Source organism: Conger conger, chromosome 9 (genome assembly GCF_963514075.1).
Source record: "Conger conger chromosome 9, fConCon1.1, whole genome shotgun sequence".
In the NCBI taxonomy this organism is placed as follows: Eukaryota; Metazoa; Chordata; class Actinopteri; order Anguilliformes; family Congridae; genus Conger; species Conger conger.
Window position 1 is genome coordinate 54,705,296 of NC_083768.1, and position 25,540 is coordinate 54,730,835.

Here is a 25,540-nt window from a genome sequence, read left to right on the forward strand (position 1 = left end):
AAGACCAAAGTCTGCTCTGTGGTGGGGTGTCTCGGTGGCGCAGCCTGCAGAGCACTGACCGCATGCTGATTGTGAGCCGCGACGTCAACGGTTCGAATCCGACCATCTGACAATTTGTCGCATGTCTTTCCCTCTCTCTCGCCCCCATTCTTCCTGTCTCTATATACTGTCCAATAAAGCTGAAAAAGGCCTAAAAAATGTCTGCTCTGTGGGGCAGAAGTACAAAAACAGTAGGCAAGAGTTCATGGTACAGGCAGGCAGTGGTCAACAAAACAGAAGTCAATAACTTTGGTCAATAAACAGGCTTGGAGCTTAACGTGTAGACAATAGCTTGACAAACCATTCAAAAGTACACTGACCAACAGAAGGAAACAATTTTGCAAAGACATGACATGGAAAGTAAGCTTATATGCAGGTGTGGACAGGTGCAGACAATTAGCTTGAGAGCAGCATGTGAATGGAAATCAGGTGTGGAGGATTGACAAGTTAACAAGATAATTAGTAATCGTTAGTAATAAACCTATCCTGACCTAACGTTAGTAAATTACTAAAAGACATGCATGAGAAACGTAATGTAAACATGAACACATGGTTAGAATGTTAGTATTACACAATCCTGATCTAACGTTAGTAGATTAGTAAGAAGACACGGGAAAATGAAACAATTAGGGAAGCGTGAGCGACAGCAAGGGAGAGAGAGAAAGCATGAACGCAAGGTTTGTGGAATGACACAAAAAGTGTATGCTAAACAATGAATGGGAAAACATAACATGAATCACATTTAAACTATGACAAAACAACTGTGACATGAATATAACATGACATGACAAGACTAAAAAATACATTGTAACAAGGACTAAACATGAAACATAACATGACATGACAATGAAATGGAACAAGAAATAAAACATAAAAACGTAGCGAGACTAGACTAACATAATACGTGACATGACAATAAAATAACTAAGACAATATCTAAACATGAACCATGACATGACAAGAATAAAACGTGATAATAAGATCTGCACAGCTGTTGGGCCCTTGAGCAAGGCCCTTAACCCTGTGTTGCTCCAGGGGAGGATTGCCTCCTGCTTAGTCTAATCAACTGTTTGTCGCTCTGGATAAGAGCATCTAACAAAATTCCATTAATGTAATGAGTAATCCTTTTTGGAGAGTTTTCTGAACACTTCAGAGAGCATACTCTCATATAAGTGAATAAAACAAGTGATGGTTAATTTTCTTTACATTTTGTATCAAATAATCTGTTTTAATAGAAAAATAAGCTTTTCTGATTATAGGCCTGCATGTGTCTGGGCAAACAGATATGCAGATGTTTTGTATTTGGGGACATTCAAGGACATGGTTGCAGTTTCAGGAAAGCTCATGAGGATTTTGAATGCCTGTCGATATCTTTACACTGATATAAATTTTGTGTACAAATATAGTGATTTTGGGTTGGTCCTTAACTTTTGAGATTGAGATATTTAGTGCTAAACTAGAAAAACACAAGGTGTTTTGTCTTTTTTTGTATTTTATTGTAACTTTTGTGTACAGTATATGTACAGGCAACTGGTACAGGCCTCTTCTTTAATTTAAGTCTTCAACCATGTGTGTGCATTAAGCAGTTTTCGAGATATCGGCACTTTTATAGGATCAGTACAAAATAGGTGGAAATTGCCCTCTGGGGGGGGAAAGTGGTGAGGGTTAACAAGCATGACTCAACAAGTGCAGTGCCTTGTGTGTGTTTGCTAGCAGCAGCTGAGGCTGGTTCAACACACAAAAGGAACTGAACAAAGTGCATTGTTTTTGTGACTTGCCCTAATGTGTCGATCAATATCCTTTTGTGTTCATTTTTAGAAAGCATTCATTTCAATATTGCTTCATTTGTGAACTGTATTTACTAATTTATTTGTTATCTGCAATAATATAATTTGCAGTGGAATAACATTACAGACATTACAGCCACTTGGAGCTGACCTGTTTGTTTTAAGACCACAGGCTGCACGGGGAGGTACTAAGTTTACCTGTGACCTGCATTTCGGATCGGAAACTATTCCGTTCCACTGAAATAGATACATGTAGCTTTACAGCAACATTATAGGCCAGTTAACTAACGGACTAATATTTATTTATCTAGATATGCGTTTCAATGAAGGTGGCTTGAATCAAGATTTACAATATATTGGATTAATTTGCAGTCAATGATTCATCGTGTGCAGTCAAAACGTAGCCTTCTTGTTAGCTAAAATTGGGTAGCATATTGGCAAGCAGTGTTATTAAAAAACAAACAGAAGCCAGAGTATTTTAAAACTTGAACTTTGCTAAATATCTCATGACACCGACCCTTTAACCTTGAACCTTTTTGTACAGAATTGAGTGTGTCAGTCCGAATTCCCCAGAAGTATTGTTAACGGAGATCTCTTTTCAATAGCCCGATCGGGTTGGCGCATCCAATAAACTCCCCCCCCCCCCCATGTTGATCGCTGTTTTTGACACCGGGACAAAAAAGAGGACTGAGAGAAAAAAGAACCTAAAAGGAGGCACGGAGAAAGCAGAAGAAGGCGGTTTGCCTTTGTAGTCAGAGAGGAATGCGGAAATGTCCCTGCTCTGTGTCAAACTTCTCTGAAGAGGGTCAAGGCACATTCAGCCAGCGTGGGAAAGGGAAAGGGAAAGGAATCGGAGCTCCCAGCCCTGTGTTGCATATTCTGGGATAGAAAGAAACTTTGCATGTAGTTTGCATGTTGATTCGTTTATGCTAGGCACTAAGATATCTGAAACTGGGTTGCATGTATGTTATTTCGAGGAAAACGACCCCCTCCCCCCTTTTTTAGTTGTTCTTATTGCGATTGCCCTGTTGGTAAGCAAAGGCGACTGTTGCAGGATGGGGGTTCCAGCGTGCACCATCCCTCTACCTGTGTGGCCCTGGGTACGGACAGTGGGGTATCTGTGAAGTCGCTTACTTGCAAACTTGTTTAGAAAGAAGCGGCGTCTCGTCGTCGTTTGTAAAGGACGTGCACACTGCTGCGGAATCTGGTTTCTATTGATATCGATCAGGTAAATAAACAACGAAACCTCGTTTCATTTTGCATTATTAATCTATCTTGTGTATGCGTGCATAGTCAGTGTTGTAAGCGTCCATGTTCCATTATGTAGCAAGTATTACATTTATTATGAATCATAAATATCAAGGCACTTAATTATTTTCTAGATTATCCTCTTAGTTTGTTTTATTCCATTTCGCGTTGGTTGGGAAATATTGTTGTTATTTAAAGGTTATGGAAATGGAGAGTCTTACACTGACAACGTTTTTATTGATAGGGGAAGTTGAACAATGCCATCACAACCACGTGCTCGCTACGATTTTAACACGCTCCCGCAATGAAAGGCAGAAATAAGTGTAACTGTAATAGCGATTTATATTAGTAAATAAGCATAACAACCGATTCGACTTATTTGTTTCCTCTGTTAGCCGTTTTGTGGTTGTTTGTTGTGGTGATACATGGCGCTTTGCGCTAGATCATATGGCTACATTGCTTAATATTAACCACAAGCCTTTCCAAAAATATATAAATATTCACTAAATAATATTACTCAGACTTTGATTGCGTTGAAATTCCAGATGTTGCATTAGATAATGTGAGACGAATGACCAATGTGTGCAGCCTGCAATAATTTTGTAGTTTGAGTAGGTGAACTAATTGAGGTTCATATGCAATTCGCACTCATTTTTAGGACCCATTTAGGTAGGATACGTTTGATGTGATCATTTCTTTTGACTGTTTGATTGATTTGTATTCCTTTATATTTGTCTAATAGGCATTGCTTATGCTTGGCCACACTTCTGATGATGTCTTTGTAAAACATATTTTGGACGTCGCCTGATTCGGGACCTCACCAAAACTTTTTGCAACGTATGAAAGAAACGCTTTAAAATGGACAAAGAAAGCTCGACTCAACAATACGAACCCGTCGCCGAGATTGGCGAGGGTGCTTACGGGAAGGTGTACAAAGCACGAGATTTGAAGAACGGTGGTCGTTTCGTTGCCCTTAAAAGAGTGCGAGTGCAGACTGAGGAAGAAGGAATGCCCCTTTCAACTATACGCGAGGTGGCAGTACTGAGGCAACTGGAATCTTTTGAGCACCCCAACGTTGTCAGGTAAGGGGGTAGCAGATGGAGGAGCACAGCGGTATCATTGGCAATTACATTGCCGTCGCAATAGAGCACTTGCGCGGGCGCAGGAATCACTGCGCTTTAAATAGATTGATTCCAAAGTAGTTTGTTTTTATTGCAGATACTCTCATTAAATGTTGTTTCCTGAAAACAAAGTAGGCTATTTTTTATGAAGACATACAGTGGGCTCCAGAATTATTGGCACCCTTAATACAATTTTATAAAAAAAATATGGGAAAGTATATACGTTTATTTCTACACATTTACTCGCATGCTTAAATTTTTAAAAATGAAAAACAGGTGTCAAAATTATTGGCACACCAAACAATTATTGTGAATAAAATCAAACAAAGTGAAATTGGAAATAGAATTTTACTTAATTTAACTTAATCTCAGTCTAAATGAACTATATTGTGTCATTCCATCAGTTCCTGTTTCAGTATAAAAATGAGGTAACAAGCATGCTAAATCCCTTTGTCAACCATCAGCCTGGGAAAATCCAAAGAACTGTCAATTCAGAAGACACAGATGGTAATTGACCATCACAAGTCAGGTCAAGTAATGGTTACATAAAAATACAAGTGTATATTATCCCCATGAACAGAAAGGAGGATGGCATGTTGGATGGCATGCAGTTTAAGAATTTCAGAGACTGATGTGTCTTTGGGTCACCACGTCTCAAAAAGAACCATCAAATGGTACCACCATGCCAACTTTTTAGGAGGGTGGCATGAAGACAATAAATGAAACCAAGCATCTTGAGTTTGCCCAAACTCATTGGAATTATGAGTGGAAGAGAGTGCTATGGTCAGATGAGATCAAAATGTTTTTTTGGACATACACACCATTGAAATGTTTGGCAGCAACATGGAATGCATACAATGAGAAGCACCTCATACCTACTGAAAAATATGGTGGTGGGTCATTGATGTTTTGGAGATGTTGTGCTGCCTGTGGTCCAGGGGCTCTATTTAAGATCAATGGCACAATTAATTCAACAAAGTACCAGGAAATCTTGGCAGACAATATGGTTGCCTCTGCCAGGAAGCTGAGAGGCAATCTACATAGGTAGATTGTCCAGCAGGACAATGATTGAACATGCATCAAAAAAACAACAACCATGTTCTGCAACAGCCATCTCAGTCTCAATACTTTAATACCATCAAAAACCTGTGGTGTGAAATATGTGTTTTACACATACATATGTAATAAATATTATTTTTTAGATTACAGCATTTTTGTGTATATTTATCAAGGGCGTCAATAATTCTGGAGCCCACTTTATAGTTTACAGTTTGCAAGTAACACATTTTAACTGATTCAGATATGTAAATCCATAATTTCATATGGATAATGTGTGTGGTTTTTGGACATAATGAAAAGCATACTGCAATGTATATGTTGATGATAGCTATATTGTTTATGCTGATTGTTTATGATGCATCTACAGTATTACCATATTTGAAAACATATTTTGCGTTGTTTTAATACACAAATACAAGGGCTCAAGGCCCATATCTCAGCCAATTGGACAGTCATTGAAAACCAGGCATCCTGTAGGCCTATGTGTATGGCAAGGGCGGCAGTTTTTATTAATTGGTTTATCTCTTTTAAAATGTTTGGAATCAATTTGTAAATGTGTTTTTAATTTCTGTGTACAAAATGTGTTCTTTTTGTCACAGTCCCAAAACACATCAACTTGTGTTTTGAATTTTTTGAAATTTCATTTTAGAGAATTCAGATGTGGGAACCCTAACCTTTGACACAAACCACAAGCCAGGATCCAATCTATCTTGTGATAAATTTGGTCCTTAGATTATTTGGGTTCGTGAAAATATTGCAATCTTGAATTAAATGTTTTAAGATGTCGATATGTCTTATTATAGGCTATAAATAATATATTTCCATGACAAAACCAATATGAACATCCAGTTAAACAGGATTACTTTCTCACAAAAAAGCAAATATACCAGGTGGTTTGTGTGGCAAATGTATGTGCAGATGATTTGTAAAAGTTTCCATTTCCATATTTTTTGTGGTCAGCCGTTGAGAAATGAAAAATATGGAAATTAGCGTGAACAAAGTCACTTTGTGACTCAGGAAGTGAAGGTCAAACTGACAATGTCTGCCCTTGCGTTCTTATAACAATAAGCTCTCAGACAGAATGCACTGACTAGTAATATCTACTTGACACATGAGTCAGCGAAATGAGTCAAGGTAACCATTTAGTACCTGCTACGGGGGAAATTCTCATGAAAGGCAAGAGCTGTTTTGGAAAGTTTAGCAGTTCACAGGTTGAATTAGATTAGCTACATTACTCAGGGCCTCATGTGGCTAATGTTTCATTGGTATCATTTATAAAACAGGATATTTACTGGAGGTCAGGTTAAGTATCAACAGAAGTGCCTTGGAATCAGACTGTGCAGGAAACAAATTCCAAGCCCAGTGCTTCACTTGTTTCACAAATTTTAAACAGATTTTAGCATTATGGTTTGAAAATACTAATTCATTGTGTAAAATAAAATGGTATTCACTATTATCATAGTCATAGTGCTATGTTTACCCCGCAGCACAATCTTTGTTTTTGAATTGGTCAGGATGAAACAAGTGAGCAAAGCTTACCTATTGCCACGCAGCACATTGTGTGTATCCGACCAAGATAAAATTCTAGTAGTTAGTATTTTGCCTCTGGATAACTGGACGGATAAGTTCTTTCAACATGTGTAACTGAGCAGGAAAGAGGCAAGCAAAATTCATACAGTCAGAGATTTCATATAATTCTAACTCATGACACAAGTTTGAGAGAGCCCCTTGAGCCTGTAATAGCCACCATTTAGTGTGTTTTCTCCTTATTTTTCGCCTCAATGCATGTTGCCTGTAGAAGAGGAAAGTTGTTGGAGGAATTGTTTTCTGTAGGATGGCTACTGGCTCCCGGTCTCACACAGTATCCCTTTAGTCCAGGGGTCAGAAACCCTGGTCCTGGAGAGCTGCATTATTTAATTGATCAATGAAAACCATTGATTACACAGTTAATTCACCTCATCTTGAATCACCGGTCGGAATTGGTTATTGGTTTTAGTTTGAAAACAAAAACCAGCACACCCCGCGGGTCTCCAGGCTCAGGGTTGCCCACACCTGCTTAAGTCCATCCACACAGGCAGAAATAAGAGTTTCAATGGGCCTCTTAGGTAGGCAGCCAGGTATCTTCACTGTACAGATTTCCACGTCTACATTTGTGTTTAGTACAATGTGAATGTTTGCACAATGGAATGTTTTAATTGAGTAATTTAGGCAATTTTTCAGTAATTTGAGGAATTCAAACTGTTAACAATATTTTTCATAAATTATATTATTATATATAGGGGCGACATGGCTCAGGCAGTAAGAGCAGTCGTCTGGCAGTCGGAGGGTTGCCAGTTCGATCCCCCGCCCGGGGCTGTGTCGAAGTGTCCCTGAGGAAGACATCTAACCCCCAAATGCTCCTGACGAGCTGGTCGGCGCCTTGCATGGCAGCCAATCGCCGTCGGTGTGTGAGTGTGTGTATGAATGGGTGAATGAGAAGCATTCACTTGGATAAAGGAGCTATATAAATTCCAACCATTTACCATTTACCATATTAACAGAGGCACAAGTCTTGTCACATTTCTTGATGACTTCATCATGCTCATGCCCACATACTATGAAAACCCACATATTATAAGTCACATATTAAGCGCCATATAGGCAAGGCTAAGTTTCACTCATCTATGGAAATGTTTCTGAATTAGAGTGTGTGAGATGGAACTGACAATAGCCAAGAACATAAACAGTTACAGTACAACAGTACAGTACAGTACAACTTGGAAAAAAATTACGATTATGTTTGGGCTATTTCCTCAAATATCCTCTACAGTGGGAGCAATAATTATTTGATCCCTTGCTGATTTTGTAGGTTTGCCCACTTACAAAGAATGGAACTGTATAGAATTTTAATCATGGGTACATTTTAACATTGAGAGACAGAACATCACAAAATAATCCACAATAACAACATCATATAAATTTTATACATTTATTATCGTATTTTTGCATGAAATAAGTATTTGATCCCCTACCAATCAGCAAAAATTCTGGCTCCCACAGACCAGTTAGTTTTCCATTAAGAAGCACTCCTTATCTCAACTCATTACCCAAAACACCTGTGTCAACTCGTTATATCATTATGTAGCTGTATAAAAGACACCTGTCAACACAATCAGATTCCAACGTTTCCACCATGGGCAAGACAAAGGAGCTGTCTAAGGACATCAGGGACAAAATTGTAGACCTGCACAAGGCTGGGATGGGCTACAAGAAAATAAGCAAGCAGCTTGGTGAGAAGTTAACTGTTGGAGCAATTATTAGAAAATGGAAGAATATGGGATATGTGGGATATCAATTATCATGAGAAAGGTCAGGGATCAGCCCAGTACTACACAGGAGGAGCTTGTTAATGACCTGAAGGCAGTTGGGACCACAGTCACGAAGAGAACCATCAGTAACACACTACACCGTGAAGGATTAAAATCCTGCTGCGCGCGCAAGGTTCCTCTGCTAAAGAAGGCACATGTACAGGCCCGTCTGAAGTTTGCCAAAGAACACCTGGATGATCCAGAGGAGGCTTGGGAGAAGGTGATGTGGTCAGATGAGACCAAAATAGAGCTATTTGGCATCAACTCGACTCGCCGTGTTTGGAGGAAGAGAAATGCTGAGTACAACCCCAAGAACACCATCACCCTGTGAAGCATGGAGGTGGAAACCTTATGCTTTGGAGGTGTTTCTCAGCTAAGGGGACATGACGACTTCACCGTATCGAGGGGAGGATGAATGGGGCCATGTACCAGGAAATTTTGGGCGACAACCTCTTTCCCTCAGTTAGAGCACTGAAAATGGGTCATGGATGGGTCTTCCAACATGACAATGACCCAAAACATACGGCCAAGGCAACAAAGGAGTGGCTCAAAAAGAAGCATATTAAGGTCCTGGAGTGGCCTAGCCAGTCTCCAGACCTAAATCCCATCGAAAATCTGTGGAGGGAGCTGAAGCTTCGAGTTGCCACGCGACAGCCTCAGAACCTTAAGGATTTGGAGAGGATCTGCAAAGAGGAGTGGACCAAAATCCCTCCCAAGATCTGTGCAAACCTGGTGAAAAACTACAATAAACATCTGACCTCTGTGCTTGCCAACAAAGGTTTCTCCACCAAGTATTAAGTCCTATTGTTCTATGGATCAAATACTTATTTCATGTGAAAATATGATATTAAATTTATAAAATGTATATGATGTTGTTATTGTGGATTATTTTGTGATATTCTGTCTTTCAATGTTAAAATGTACCTATGATTCAAATTCTACACAGTTCCATTCTTTGTAAGTGGGCAAACCTACAAAATCAGTAAGGGATCAAATAATTATTGCTCACACTGTATTTGGTTGTTGATAAAAAGAGAATATTTGATTGAATCCTCAGCAGCTTGCCCAGTGGTACGTGTTGTTTCAAATAGACCACCATAGTTACAGTACCTATAGCAGGTATTAATGCATTGTATGTTGGAAGCCTTGTCAGTGCATTGGCCAAGATAATGTTCTCGGTGTTTGTGTGAATTTCCTGTCTTTTTCGGCTCTTGCCGATTCTCTTGGTAAATGCTTGGCATTTATATAGCGCCTTTATCTAAAGCACTGTACAATTGATGCTTCTCATTCACCCATTCCTACACACAGTCACACACCAACAGCGATTGGCTACCATGCAAGGCACCAACCAGCTCATCAGGAGCATTTGGCAGTTAGGTGTCTTGCCTACACTTTGACACAACTTCGGGATCGAACCTGCAACTCCAACTGCCAGACGACTGCTCTTACCACCTGAGCCAATCTCTTCTGTGGCGCAACAGGCTAAGATGCAGCAAAGCTTGCTGTTGCAGGTGCACAGCAAGGACCGGGGTCGAAAACAAAGGGTTTAATGGGGCAGTTCACCCAGAATACATTTTAGTCAGAATACTATGTATCCATCCATCCATGGTCGTAAGTTAGACAGAACATTTACACTATGTATTATGACTATTGACTAAAAGGTTAGACAAACTTTTAACATGGCTTGCTTGACCAAGGCTAATTATTTCTCAACTACAGCTAGCTTCATTTTCTCTGGACAATCCTCAGATTAAATTTGTGTCATGAGACTGGAAAACTGGAAAATTAGCTCCCTTTGCAACCCTGCCTAAACTAGAATGCCTAACTGCAATCCTGTGGCTGCATCATGTTCCATCAGTTGGGTGCAAAACGAAATATACAGTCTCTGAAGCATATGCACCACACTCCCATCCTCCATCAACTCACTGGCTCCCTGTGCAATACCGTATTCAATTCAAAATCATTCTACTTGTTTTCAAAGCTCAACATAATCTTGCACCCTCTTATCTTTCAAACCTCCTGACCCCATACAAACCAACCCGCACCCTACGCTCCACCAATACCCACCTCCTGCTCACCCCCACTGCACATCTCCGTTGTATGGGTGACAGGGCGTTTAGTGTAGCTGGCCCCAAACTCTGGAACTCCCTCCCACTTGCACTACGGAAAATCACCTCACTGTCCACCTTCAAATCCAAGCTCAAAACTCACCTTTTCACTCTTGCTTTTTCTCCCTGAAACTGACCCTTCCATCTCACTCTCGCCCATGTCCCATCCCATTGTTGTTTGTTGTTTTATATACTTTTATTTTATTGTCTACATTTTTGTATAGTGTCTTTTAATAAGTGTACAGTGTCTGTCCCTATATGTTGTTTTATGACTTGCCACTACTGTACAGTGTCCTTGGGTGACGTGAAAGGCGCTTTAAATAAAATGTATTATTATTATTATTATGCGTTCTCTGCTATCCTGCAGTGTAGTGGTAGCTGTTTCTGATAGTTCTTGTAGTCTCTGCTTGGAATTAATCAATCATAGCATTGCCATATTTCTGGAAAGTGTGGCTTCTTCTGCTTTATTGGTAAATGGTAAATGATTGGCATTCATATAGCGCCTTTATCCAAAGTGCTGTACAATTGATACTTCTCATTCACTCATTCATACACACACTCACACACCGACGGCAATTGGCTGCCATGCAAGGCGCCGACCAGCTCGTCAAGAGCATTTGGGGGATAGGTGTCTTGCTCAGGGACACTTCGACACAGCCCGGGTGGGGGATCGAACCGGCAACCCTCCAACTGCTAGACGACTGCTCTTACTGCCTGAGCCATATCGCCCCATATATTCTTCATGGGGCGACATGGCTTTATTCCATATAAGAAGGAAGTGCTGCTTTAAGGGAATATAGCTGCATATAGACACAATGACCCAGATTTTGCCTGCTTTTTGTGTAACATGACAATTCTGAGAAGTGTATTATTAATTCCATATGCTGACTGTCAGCTCCAAAGTTCCTTTGTGCCAGAACAATTATGGTTTAAAACTCATATTTAACCTCTAATTTCAAGGGGAGATGATTTAGTGAGTTCTTCCATGGGCACTGCAATGGTGATTTACTCATTCCCAGGATTATAGTGACACTGACTGTACATTTCTGTACAAGACTGTGGTGGGACACCACATCAACGTGGTTCAATAGAGTGTTGGCAAGTCCGGCATTATGGATGTTATAAATTACTCTTCTTACATATAAATGTGAATGCGTATGATCATAGCACCCGCTTGGCTGAGGGAAAGGGCCAAAAAAAGACTATACACTAAGTCTAATGCAGAAAGTTTGATATCCGTGTAATGTAGGAGGCTTGGCTGAACATAAAAATTGCTATTTTGAAAATGTGAGTGTCTTGATTTTTCTGAGGAAATACCAGCATTTTGGATGTGTCACATGCGTAATGGATGTGACATGTCTGAAATGCACATTGTTTCCTGATTTACTTCCCAATGAAATTTTATCATAACACATTTGTTTTCATCTGAAATGGTTCTGAATGTCAGTTTTGACATTGAGAAAACCACCTGAAGTGGTTTTGAATGTTTTCAGGATGGCCACCAAATAGCATTGATTTCAATGGTAATGGGACTAATAAATCCATTTTTAAACATTTTCATGTTGTTAGCCTACATTTTATGTGATTTCAAAATGGTCACATAATCCATGTATAAAATATATGAGTTATCAGAACAGATTTAAGATTCTTAATCTCTTTAAGTTTAGTAAAAGGAGACTTAGGGGGTATTTGCTTGAGGCCTTTAATTTAATTATATTGATTAACAAAGTGAACTGTAGGCGATTCTTCAGGGTTAGCAGAACGAGAGGGCAATTTGCAAAGGATAAATTCCACAAAGATATTAGGAGGGTATTTTTTCACACAGAGAATGGTTACTGTGTGGAATAGCTTGCCAGAACATGGAGTGTATGTAGTGGAGGCAGAAACACTGTGGATTTTCAAGACCAGGCTTGATACGGTGTTAGATACTATTTAGCTTTTAGGCAAACTAAGTAGTAGGCACACTTAATGGTAGGAAAAGGCGAGCATTCCTGGGCTGAATGGCCTGTTGTTATGTTAACTGAAAAAATATATAACTACAAAGCGACTTAAACAGGATAATAGGGACAAAGTCATATTTGATTCGCCTTTTATTGCCTCTGTATTCCACAATTTTAGAATTGTAATCAAACAATTAAAAATACCCTTTCTGCGAACCTGCACGTCAAGCACATGCATATGAAAGGGTATTTTTGATATTGAATGTTGGATGTTGCATTTTCATTTGATTTCTTGTCTTCGACTTAAGTGTAGAAGGGAAACTTCGTCAGTGTCCTTTTGAAGAAAAGGGTACAGTGAACCAAATGCATAGTTTATCATTATAAATATGTGCTAACTCGGAGAAACATCGAAAGAATTGTTTACTTTGAATTTCTCTGAAGTAATTATCATTGTTGTCAGTTTCACCATTGTATTGTTCTACAAAAGTACATGTACATAGGAATGTTATCTATGTTTTGTATAGGCTCTCTGGAATACGATGAGCCCACATACAAGTGTCTCTGACCAGTATCGGTAATGTAGTTGCAGAGAAAATGTGTTACCTCCATCCGCATGTAAGAAGATTCAGTATAACTTCAGCTCATCAAAGAACCGACTACGGGCATGTAATTGATTAAAAATCATTTTAGCTAATGACACGTTTACATTTGCAATGGTGTATAGTTTGTTTGGTTTGCATAAAACAACAGCATTCTTTGCCTGCATTACCAAACCGTAGGATTTTCAAAATGCATGCTGAGAGACTATTGCTCTTTGGCAAAAACTTGAGATTTCATGCATTTCAACAAAAATATATATTTTAGTGATTCCTATGACTCCACAATAGAGGGCATGATGTGACCCCATTTTATATTGTTGAGAATGGAAATACATTCTCAAAATATTTTACTATTATTCGGTATGCTTATAAATGGGAGTGAAATTGTGGAATGTGTTTGACTTGTTGATGGGGGTTGGGTAGTTGACAAACTTATGGACCTCAATGAATATATTAGTATACAAGATGGTATTAGTGTGATTATTCTACTTATTATGATCTTCTCAACATGTTGCTGTCTGAGGAGAGCTGCAAGGTGAGGGAGGGTGAGACAGAGAGGTATGGGGAAGGTGACAGGCAGGGGAATGTGCAAACATTTTTTTTCTGGATAAAGCAAAATGCAGAATTTTACACCTCATAAAACACATAATATAATTTAATTTCCATGTGTCCTTTTGGAGTCTCCAAATGTCCTTTTTGGAAAACTGCCTTGACATAGCTTAGAAAAAACAATGCGGAATTCTCATTTTTGGTGATATTGTCATACAAGGGGGATTCATCATTCATTCATGTGGCTGTGGCTCCATTGTGTTTCTAACTGCACAGCTATAATCTGTATCCAGTCAAAAACAGAAAATCTTTTCAGTAAGAAAAGATGCTTCCACTTTCACTGTTTGAGTGTCTGTAACTTTGTTTTAGTAATATTTGGAGTAATTCTGACTCTTGGAAAATAAATATTTTGAGTAATTCTGACCAAACCAGGATTATGCCTATCGTCACAAGGGGTCAAGAATATTTGTTTATTTTATCTTATTTTGGCTATGTCATTTTCAAGCTTGTGTCAAGAAAAGGGTGATACTTAAGGGGTTAATGGGTCATTGGGTCATGAAGCTTCCTACTGTCATGTCAGTAACGTTCAAAAAGATACTGACAGTTAGAAAAAAGGAACAAATTATAGATCAAATGGTAAATGGACTGCAATTATATAGCGCCCTTTACAATTGATGCCTCTCATTCATCCCTTTACAAACACCAACAGCAATGGGCTGCCGTGCAAGGTACCAATCAGCTCATTGGGAGCAATTGGGGGTTATGTGTCTTGCTCAGGGACACTTCGACACCCAGGGCGGGGGATCGAACCGGCAACCTTCTGACTGCTCTTACTGGATGGAGCTACTGTCACCCCATCATCATAGATCACAAATCTGTAATGTTCCTGAGTTCTGTCAGTTTGTTTTTGTTTTTTTCTTGTTGTTATTAGATTCATTCATATCTGGTTTATTGTTTCCATTACGGTTATTGCATTTGTGATCCCCTGTGATGTCTGTGTCTGAATGTTTCTGAGCCCGAGTCACTCCCCTCTCTGTGAGCTTCATTATTCGGGTTGTTTCGGTAGTTTCCGGGTTTTCAACATTTCTTCCAGCCTCCCATTCCTTACTTCCAGCTTCTTTCTCTAGTTAATGTTGTAAAGCATGATTCCTACTAACTACTACTAATTTAGATATTGTACAGGACTGATCATATTAATACACTTACTGTCTGTCTAACTAACTATCACTTAATTTGGGTAATTTAGATTCTGTCACGTAACTAACTTACTAACGTTATCTCCTAGTTTCCATGCTGTTCTATAACTCCGCCTTCCTATGCTATCCCTGATTACTTGCTTAGTTTCAGCGAGGTGTTCGCACCTGTTTCTTACTATCACTACATCTCCAACTCTATGCAAATGTACACTCCCTAATCCGGAGCAGGATGTCTTGCATGTGGGTCTGTGTGCATCCAGTTCACGTTTTCGTCTTCCCGTTATTGTATCGTTACCCTATTATGTTTTGCACCTGTTGTCTATTTGTTTAGCCCACCTTTTTCCTGAGCCCCGCCTAGATTGTCACCTTTTCTCATGTATTTAAACCTCAGTCTCCGCAGTGTTCTTTGTCAGAACTATGATCATTATTCAGAGCTGAGTTACCAGTACGCCTGTTTATTGAGATTCTCTTCGATTTTTGCCTAACCCCTTATGTAATTACACCTTCTGATTTTCTGGATTTGTGACCCCTGCTTGTTTTTTCCTTTTGCATCTTGTTTTGGCTTGGTTGTCTTGTGATCTATTGGCTTTGCACTTGGACTGTAATAAACTACGTTTTGGAATATCCCTTGGTCTGCGTCTGGGTTCTCAGTGTCGTACATGATTTGCATAGAAATCCTATTTCAAAAGTTTTGCAGAAACATTTCCTCAGAAATGCGATGGACGTTACATTAGTGGCTGCAGTCAGTTTCTGACCTTTACAAAATTCTGTAATTATCAATTAAAACTTAACATTCTTACATATTATTCATTTTGCCTTATTTTATCTCTCAATTTCATTAAAAACGCAGTAACAAGTTCAGTGAGCATGTTCAAAAAGCTATGAAATGTAGTTTCCCGGAAATACATTTTTTTTGTGTAATTACTACAGTCGATTCTGTAGTAGTCTTCAACAACTGCAAGTTTAACTCTGATGAATGTATCTCGAAGTCGATCATGGTTTGTCCAGGTATGGTTAAACCACAGGATTAAGTATTGGACTCAAAATCCACATCACTTACACTTCATACTGTGCTATCAAGAAAGAAAGAGTCATTATGATGAATAAAATATCACAACTCAAGCATGAAATTCTTACCCCATGTGCCATAAATATTCTTGGACAGTGTACCAATATCATAAACTTTCTCCTACTTTGAATTCCTCTATCCACATTACATGGTACCTAAGACTGTTCTCTGAACATAAAAATATTGGTTTACATTACACATATGTAACTTATGATGTAACTTTAAATAACTTCAGTATAAGTGAAATGTACAACAGGAAAGTTATTTAGTTGGATATGCCAATTCATGACACAAGTTAGTGACCTCTTACATGATTGATAAAAAAATTATTGGTATATCCAAGCACTACTTGTAGGTTTAACATTTTCACAAAGTCTTAAGATTGTCCCCTTATTTCAGTGAAAATTGTTTTGGTATTGATTTCTTTCTGCCCCATTTTCAATTGCAATGTGTCAAAAACAGTTTTAGAGATTCAGTACAAAAAGTCACGATCTAGACTTTAAAGTCTTTTCTGTGGATTCTCTAGCCTTGTTTTAAAAAAAATCTGTATCATATTTTTTTACATCAATCTAAGAAATACAACTGGAAATGACAGATAAACCTGGAAAAGCTAGAAGATCAGTGTGCTTAGGTTTATAACAGTGGAAAATGACAGTGTAGGTCAGGGGTCAGCAACCCTGGTCCTGGAGAGCCACGGGGTGTGCTAGCTTTTGTTGTTACTCAGCACTTAATTTATCAATTAAAGCAGTCGATTACTCAGTTAACTGGCCTCACCTGGTTTCTTGGGTATGAATCAGTTGCTGGTATTAAGGTGAAAACAAAAACCAGCACACCCTGCGGCTCTCCAGGACCAGGGTTGCTGACCTCTGGTGTTGGTAGTACTACCAAATAAGTTGTTTACTTTGACAGTACTCTGTTTTGACTGTGATCTTGACCTTCCCTCCAGGTTGTTTGATGTGTGCACAGTATCCAGGACTGACAGAGAGACCAAGCTGACCCTTGTCTTCGAGCATGTGGACCAAGACCTGACCACATACTTAGAGAAAGCACCGGAACCTGGTGTGCCTCCAGAAACCATTAAGGTACCTTGGATCTCTTAATTTCCTTTATTATTATTAGGGTGGTTCATATGGACAGATGGGTTCTACCTATCATGTTCTGATGAGGTCATATTTCAGTTGGCTGTATAGCTTTAGTTATGTGAAAGTGGAACCTCTGGTGAGAGGTAGCTGTCTTAGCTATTGTGAGTGTTCCATGGCTGATATGAGTTCAGTGATGGTGTGGTGGATAGCTTAGATGAAATGTCCCTTTTTATGCTGTCTTTGCTCAGTGGAAGAGTAATGCTTTTCACTGGCTTTTTCATAGTCTTGCTACAGTGCAGCATATATTCAATTATGTCTGTGATGAGTGCCACTCATCAGTCCTTATGTAGTTGTAATGTAAAGTTATTTTTTAAATCTGATTGAAACATTGATCAGATGCTGTTTTTGGAAATGCATGTTTTTGTGCGCTGTGGCAATAACTCATTACAGATAGCAATTGGCGTCCGATGTTCAGGGTACACATGAAATGTCTTGAACTGGCCTTAAAGAGTACTTGGAGGATAACACAGAAACATCAAGGGCAGAGCCTGTGGTCTAAGGCTACTAATTAAGGCATTGAGATGATGTGCTTCTCTTTTTTCCATTTAAATTTTACTATGGCTGCAATGTGAGTTCTATTTCAGGGTTTCAATGTGAATTAAAGACTCTGGCTCACCATACTTACGATCACCAAAAGATTCCATACTCTTCATGTCAGCTGTCATGTCAAATCTGTTTTGTCCTTATATGAGCATGTTAAAAATATTACATTCAGTTATGTAGTGCTGCAAGCTATCAGAGGCACATGCAGTATTTTGACTTCAATGGTTGTGACCAATGGAATGATGGATAGAAGCAAACAATAATTCTGTAAAATAATAATAATAATAATAATAATTCTGTAGCAAACCATGGGCTACATTTAAGTATAACATAATATCTAACAAAAGAACACAAGCACAGACAAATGTGTATGGTGTTCAGACCAAAACCAGAGCAAAGGCACAGGCATGCCAAGAGATAGCTTGCATGTTTTAGCACACATGATGATATGGGTTTGTATCTGTGTCTAATTTTCACTGTGCGGAAGTGAATAGAGAGTCCTCTGCAGACAGCCTCAAGGCAACATTCATGGAATAAAGAAAACAAGGATTTTTATCCATACATGACTATCGCTTTCATTAATCTATAAATAATCATATAATGGGAACATTTTTGAAGTGGTGAGTAAATGCCTTGGTGTCTGTTTACATGGAAAGAGAAGTCAAAACAAAAGGTTTGGGCATTTCCTTATTGTAGGCTCTCACATGTACAGTGTGCACTGAACTGTTCCCACACATTTCAGTTACTGGCCTTTATCGTGTTTATCATGTTTCCTTCCCATCATGCCCTCCGGCATGTCCCAGAAATCCCCAAAGAAGTAGAGTAGCCTCTTTGGGAAGATCTTTATGACTATGTGGATGATGATCTGTCAATTGAAAACATCAGAGTTGATCAGTGGCAGCCTTTAAATAGCTGTAAACAAGTATAATCTGTTTGAAGTCTCTTTGCCGCTAACGGCAAAGTAATAGTACTTTCTTGTGTTCTTTTTCATGTGGTCCACTATTGTGTAATAAGCATTACTTTACATTACATTATTGGCATTTGGCAGACGCTCTTATCCAGAGCGACAACAAAGTACAACAAAGTGCATACCCATAACTGGGGATAAGTTCGCTGAAAGACCCTAGAGGGAAGTACAATTTCAACTGCTACCTGTACAACAAAGATAAGGACGATAGCCAATTTTTTTAATTTTTTTAACAAAGAAACAAACAGAGCAAAAGTGACCAAAGTTCACTATCCAAACACTGCTTACCTAGCTAACTAGAAATACCGATACACAAAGCAAGTCACAGAGACAACAATTAAGGTTCACAGGGAGGTAGGGAGGGATGGGGAGAGGTGCTGCTTGAAGAGGTGTGTCTTCAGCTTGCGCTTGAAGGTGGGGAGTGATTCTTCAGTTCTGACCTCAACGGGGAGTTCGTTCCACCACCGTGGAGCCAGAACAGACAGTAGTCGTGGGCATGAGGTGGTGGTTCGGAGAGGGGGAGGTGCCAAGCGGCCTGTGGAGGCTGAACGAAGAGGTCTGGCAGGGGTGTAGGGTCTGATGATTGTTTGTAGATAAGCTGGGGAAGACCCCTTAACTGCTTGGAAGGCCAGCACCAATGTTTTTAATTTGATGCGAGCCATGACAGGCAGCCAGTGGAGGGAAGTAAGCAGGGGGGTGACGTGTGAGTATTTGGGAAGGTTGAAGACCAGACGAGCTGCTGCATTCTGGATAAGTTGGAGGGGTCCGATGGCGGACGCTGGGAGGCCAGCCAAGAGGGAATTGCAGTAGTCCAGGCGGGATAGAACCATCTCTTGGACCAGGAGCTGGGTCGAGTAGGGGGTGAGAAAGGGGCGGATTCTCCGTATGTTGTATAGGAAGAACCTGCAAGACCGGGTCACCGCCACAATGTTATCGGAAAGGGACAGTCTGCTGTCCATCACCACGCCAAGGTTTCTTGCACTGGGTGATGGCGTGAGTGTGGTATCCCCGAGGGAAATGGAGAGATCCAGATGAGGAGAGATATTAGCAAGGATGAGTATCATTTCAGTCTTGCCTGGGTTGAGCTTTAGATGGTGGTTGTCCATCCAGCTCTGGATGTCCCTCAGGCAAGCAGAGATACGGGCTGAAACCTGCATATCAGACGGCGGGAACGAGACGAAGAGTTGGGTATCGTCCGCGTAGCAGTGGTAGGATAGCCCATGTGCAGTGATCACAGGGCCAAGGGAGCGAGTGTGAAGAGAAAAAAGAAGCGGGCCTAGGACTGAGCCCTGGGGAACTCCTGTGGCGAGGGGCCGAGGTGTCGATACCGAACCAGCCCAGGCAACCTGGAAGGAGCGACCAGAGAGGTAGAACTCAATCCAGTCCAGGGCTGTGCCACAGATGCCCTTTGCTGACAGGGCAGACAGGAGGATGGAGTGATCCACAGTGTCGAAGGCAGCAGAGAGATCTAGAAGAATGAGGACAGAGGAGAGGGAGGCTGCTCGTGCGGCATGGAGTGACTCACTGACGGAGAGGAGCGCAGTCTCTGTCGAGTGGCCCGATCTGAAGCCAGACTGATGGGGGTCTAGCAGGTACTTTTTAAGCGGTACTTTGACAAACAGAAATATCATCAGAGTAATAATGACAGCCTCCTGTTTACCCTTGTGATTTTGCTAAATACACTCTCTCCAGTCAAACAATAGAAACCATGGATTCCACTTTATGTCTAAGAACGCAAATGATACTTGATGTGCTGTAACACACACAAGAATTTGCACACGTGCAGTCACACACTCACACACATAGACACAAAGAGAAGGTCCATGTGGTAGAAAAGTGATCCATGCTTACTGTATCTCTATTCATGATTAGTGATTTGTGCTTGTGCCAATTTCATTTTATATTGTAATGAAACATATATGTTCTTATTAGATAGATAGATAGATAGATAGATAGATAGATAGAAACCTTTATTACAGGGAAGTCCCACTGAGTCTCTTTTTCAGGGGAGCCCTGATTACAATAAAACATTTACAGTCACAGTTTTACATATAAAACATTTTTTTTACAGTTTGGATCCAAAGGAATAAAATAATAAAATAAATAAATAACATAAAAACATAAAAAGGACATAAGACAGGGAATAGTGATCTAGTAATTTATCACTAAAGGCAGGAACATTTGGCCTCTTTTAGTAACATATCCATCACTAATTTCTTGAAGGACTCGATCGAGGTAAGGCAATCTAACTTCATTATATCCTGACATTTATTCTACATATAAGGTGAAAATGCGTTAAAGCGGTATTGCCCAGAATTGTTCTAGTTCTGGGTGCCTCTAACATAATCCAATCTGATTATGAGATCTGATACGATGACTTGTGGTTTTGATGGACAGAAGCCTGGTCATGTAAAGAGGAAGTCTGGCTTGCAAGGCTCTATTAATAAATAGAATGCTCTTTTGCTTCCATTACATTAATGGCATTTGGTTGATTGTACTCTTCAAGGGCTCTGAATTTCTGTATGTTTACACTAGGACTCGGAACTGTACTGTCCTCTCAGGTCTACTTTTGCACTTGTTCTTGTGATTGATTTGCACTTTGTTGTACGTCGCTCTGGATAAGAGCGTCTGCTAAATGCCACGTAATGTAATGTAATGTAATTTGGCAGAGCGATCTGGAGCAATGCAGGGTTAAGGGCCTTGCTCAAGGGCCCGGCGGCTGTGCGGATCTTATTTTGGCGATACCGGGGATCGAACCGCCGACCTTGTATGTCCCAGTGTTTCCATGTACCTTAACCACTACGCTAAAAGCCACTGCCTTCTGCAATGAAGATAATACCATCCTACTGAACTATATAAAGCACAATGATGTGTTCGGAAACCATCTCCTGTAATGAAGCACAAAGCGCTATGATAAATTGCGTCCAAGGGCATGCCTGTGCAGGACATCTCCGTAGTCAAATAAGGGATTTTGGTCTAAATTGTTTTGGACAAGTTGGCCACATTAAAAGAGTTTTAACAGAGAAATACCTAAATACCTAAATATTTGCAGTACTGAACTTGCTCAATTTGAGCACCAGTCAATGCAGATGGCGACCGCAGCGTCCACTGCTCAAGCGAGTCAAACTTTTAAACGTTTTAAACGTCTTAATCGCCCTACTTTTCAACGTTTCAATTGCGGATTGCCTCCTATTTTAACTTTTCCACAAAGATGCGTGATTGTCATTGTTTTAATCTTTTGCCTGATCGCTTGCTCGTCACGCTGTCACTTCTTGCCCGACGATGGGGAGGGAATCTACTTCCCGACTGCAGGTAGCCAATATCTGCTGTTCTCCGGGTTCCTGGATATTGGCCGTGCCAGAGCCCCATCATCAGCTAGTAAGGATGAGGTCCCTACGTCGAGCTCTTCTGTTGGATTCATCTGGCTTACGCTGATACTCCTCTTGGCCGGTGACGTTGAGCTAAACCCTGGCCCAGCTAGCCCAGCTAGCCCAGCAGCTAGCTTGGACTTTCCTCCACCTGCGCTGCTTTCTTCGGCGGGCCGTGGCGGTCCCGCATTGGCGGCGATTGGCCTGGTGTCTGGGTTGCTGGCTCCTCTGGTCTGCTTCGGTGGAGGTCTGCTGGCTGATTTGCAGTATCTTCCGGTATGCTGCGGCGGGACTGTTGAGGTGATCGCCAAACTGTCGGCCTTTCCTGGCGTTGGTTCATCCCGGGAGGATTTCGCTCCTGCTGCGGTGGTGGCTCGTCTTCAGCCCGGATCCGTAGCAGGGCGGCCTGCGCTTCCCTACGGCCCAGTTGGGCTTCGGAGCGGCAGCTGACTTTTGTCAACAACGTTTGCCTCGAGTACAGCAACTGAGTTGCGGAGCATCAGCTGGCTTCCTGAATGGTCCGGTAAGGATACCACGGCTTTGTGTGTCATCCCCACTATCAGCCCCCTCCCAGTTCATCTTCCTCGTCGTGCTTCCAGGCCAAGCAGAGCTGTGCAGGGAAACCTGGTGGTTGTTTCTACTGGTTTTGCGTTGCCCGGCTCTGCTCCTTCTGCTACTTTGGGATCTAATGATTTGGGGTCACTGCAGGATCTGCGGGCCATAAATGGTTTGAAGCTTCTGCATCTAAATTCGAGGAGTTTGCTGCCAAAGTTGGATTTCATTAACTGTATGATTGTCGATGCCGCCCCCGACAAACTTATTACCGAATCTTGGTTGTCTGGGAAAATTTCCAACTCGGATGTTTCTATTGCCGGTTTTAATTTGTTTAGATCTGATAGGAGAGCTAAAGGAGGCGGAGTGGCTATATTTCTCAGGGAACACCTAGCCGTACGGGTCCTTGTGTCCTCCACCGTTCCGAAATGTTTTGAGTGTTTAGTTTTAGATGTTTGTTTGGGTGGTGACGTCCATATTGTGGTTGCTGGTGTTTATCGCCCACCCTCTGTGCCAACATCAGCATTAGATGAGTTGGGGAAGGTGTTATCTATGTATGCCTCTTTCGAATTGGTGGTGCTGGGCGATTTAAACATGGACTGGCTCTCTGATAGCTCTACTAGTCTTAAACAGCTCTGCTTAGATTTAGATCTATCTCAACTTATTTTACACCCCACAAGACCAAATGCCAAATCTCCATCTAGATCCACCCTAATTGATATTATATTAACTAATAGGCCATTTAAATATCCTCAGTGCGGGGTGTTTGCACCAGGCATTAGCGACCACTGCCCTATAGCTTGTGTTAGATTAGTCAAAGCTAATAAATCCAATGGTCACCTCATCACAAAGCGTAATTTTAAAGATTTTATAGAACAAGGCTTCCTACATTATTTTTCCCACTCTGATTTAGATAAATTATGCTTAATCCCGAGTTAGCTTCTGACCACTTCTCCCATATTTTTAATTCCATCACTAATAAGCATGCTCCTTATAAAAATCTCAGAGTAAAAAATCGCTCTAGTCCCTGGATCTCTGAGGAAGTCATCGAAACCCTTCAACTCAGAGACTCCGCCTGGACTACTGCCAGATCTACTGGTAATCCGACAGACTGGTTACATTTCAGGAAAATGCGGAATAAAAGTACTAGTATAGTCAGGAAAGCCAAATCTGAGTTCTATTTATCTTCATTTGCAAATGCCCAAGGAAACTCAGCCAGTTTTTGGAAAACTGTAAAATCACTTAAATCTGGATCCACCTCTACTCTCCCACCTCAAATTAGCTATGAGAATGATGTAATTTCAGACAAATCAATAATGTGCGACGCATTTAACCAACATTTTGTAGCTTCTGGCCTTCTATTTGATAGGCTATCAGCCAATACGGTCTCGCCGGGACACGTCCATGACCCGTCATTGGCCGAAAACCTTTCGGTCCCCCCTCCTGCTAATAGATTCTCTTTTAGACCGGTTAGTGACTATGAAGTTTTCATGGCACTCTCCAATCTGAATATTAAAAAGTCTAAGGGTGAGGATGACATAGCCCCTTATCTTTTGCGTCTCAGTGCTCACCTGGTCGCCTCCCCGCTTGCTCACATTTTTAACCTAACTTTTATCTCCGGTGAAATCCCAACGGTCTGGAAGTCCGCACAGGTCGTGCCCCTGCTTAAAGGGGGTGACACCAGTGACCTAAACAATTATCGTCCCATCTCTAGACTGTGCTGCCTAGCTAAGGTTTTAGAAACCCTGGCAATTGAACAGCTGCGGGTTTTTTTAGACGCATACAATATCCTACACGCACACCAATCAGGATTCAGACCCGGTCATAGCACTGTTACTGCCACTTCCCTCGTCATTAATGATATTGTGAATGGTCTTGATAATCGCCAACATTGTGCTGCCCTCTTTGTCGACCTGTCTAAGGCCTTCGACACTGTTGATCATGGTATTTTGTTAAGTATGTTAGCTTCCATTGGCCTGGATGACCTTTCTCTTAGTTGGTTCTCTAACTACTTGTCTGGGAGAAAGCAGTCAGTTGTTGCTGGCAATCTTAGATCCAGCTCTTTATCTGTTGTTAAGGGTGTCCCACAAGGGTCCATTACTGGTCCAATTTTATTCACTCTTTATATAAATAATATTCTTTTCCCTTCTGTACACACTAATGTCCATTATTATGCGGACGATACAATAATTTACTGCTTTGGTCCCACCCCAGCTCAGGCAGCTGCAAGCCTGCAGTCAGCCTTCGACACATTCCAATGATCTCTGCATGATCTCAAATTAGTCTTAAACTCAAACAAAACTAAATGGATGTTTTTCTCTCGATCATCAATTGTTAACAATAGCCTTTCTCTCCACTCTCTGCAGGGAGAACTAATTGATTGTGTCGACTCATTTAAATATCTGGGTATTTGGCTGGATACCAAGCTCTCTTTTCGCACACATATTGAACATCTTATAAAGAAGCTGAGGGTTAAAATTGGCTTTCTTTACAGGAATAAATCCTGTTTTTCTCTTCAAACCAGGAAATCCATTGTTCAGTCCCAAATTATGTCTGTTTTTGATTATGGTGATATTGTGTATATGCATGCTTCTCCTGCCATTTTGAAGCTGCTTGATGCTGTGTATCATAGTGCCCTGCGCTTTGTAACGGGTGATGGTTTTCTTACTCACTGATGTGTTTTGTACGAAAAATTGGGTTGGTCGTCCCTAACTGCACGAAGAGAGCTACATTCGCTTCTATTCATCTATAAAGCTCTAATTGGTAAACTCCCATCGTATTTATCCTCGCTCCTCATTCACAACTCTATGAGTTGCCGAACACGCTCGCAGTCACACATCAGATTGCTCATTCCGCGCGTGAGGACGGAATATGGAAAGTCAGCTTTTTCTCACTATGCTCCGGAC

The 25,540-nt window shown here is 40.8% G+C and overlaps 1 protein-coding gene across 1 annotated transcript in view; it reads left to right on the top strand.

The window, feature by feature from the left end:
• The first annotated feature begins 2,550 nt into the window (after positions 1-2,550).
• Positions 2,551-25,540, top strand: part of cdk6 (cyclin dependent kinase 6) — a 122,046-nt gene continuing 99,056 nt past the window's right edge. The window contains exons 1-3 of the mRNA XM_061254975.1: positions 2,551-3,054; positions 3,817-4,156; positions 17,009-17,144. Of these exons, the coding sequence (XP_061110959.1) occupies positions 3,933-4,156; positions 17,009-17,144 (360 nt within the window). The 5' untranslated portion in view covers positions 2,551-3,054; positions 3,817-3,932. The remainder of the gene's footprint in view (positions 3,055-3,816; positions 4,157-17,008; positions 17,145-25,540) is intronic.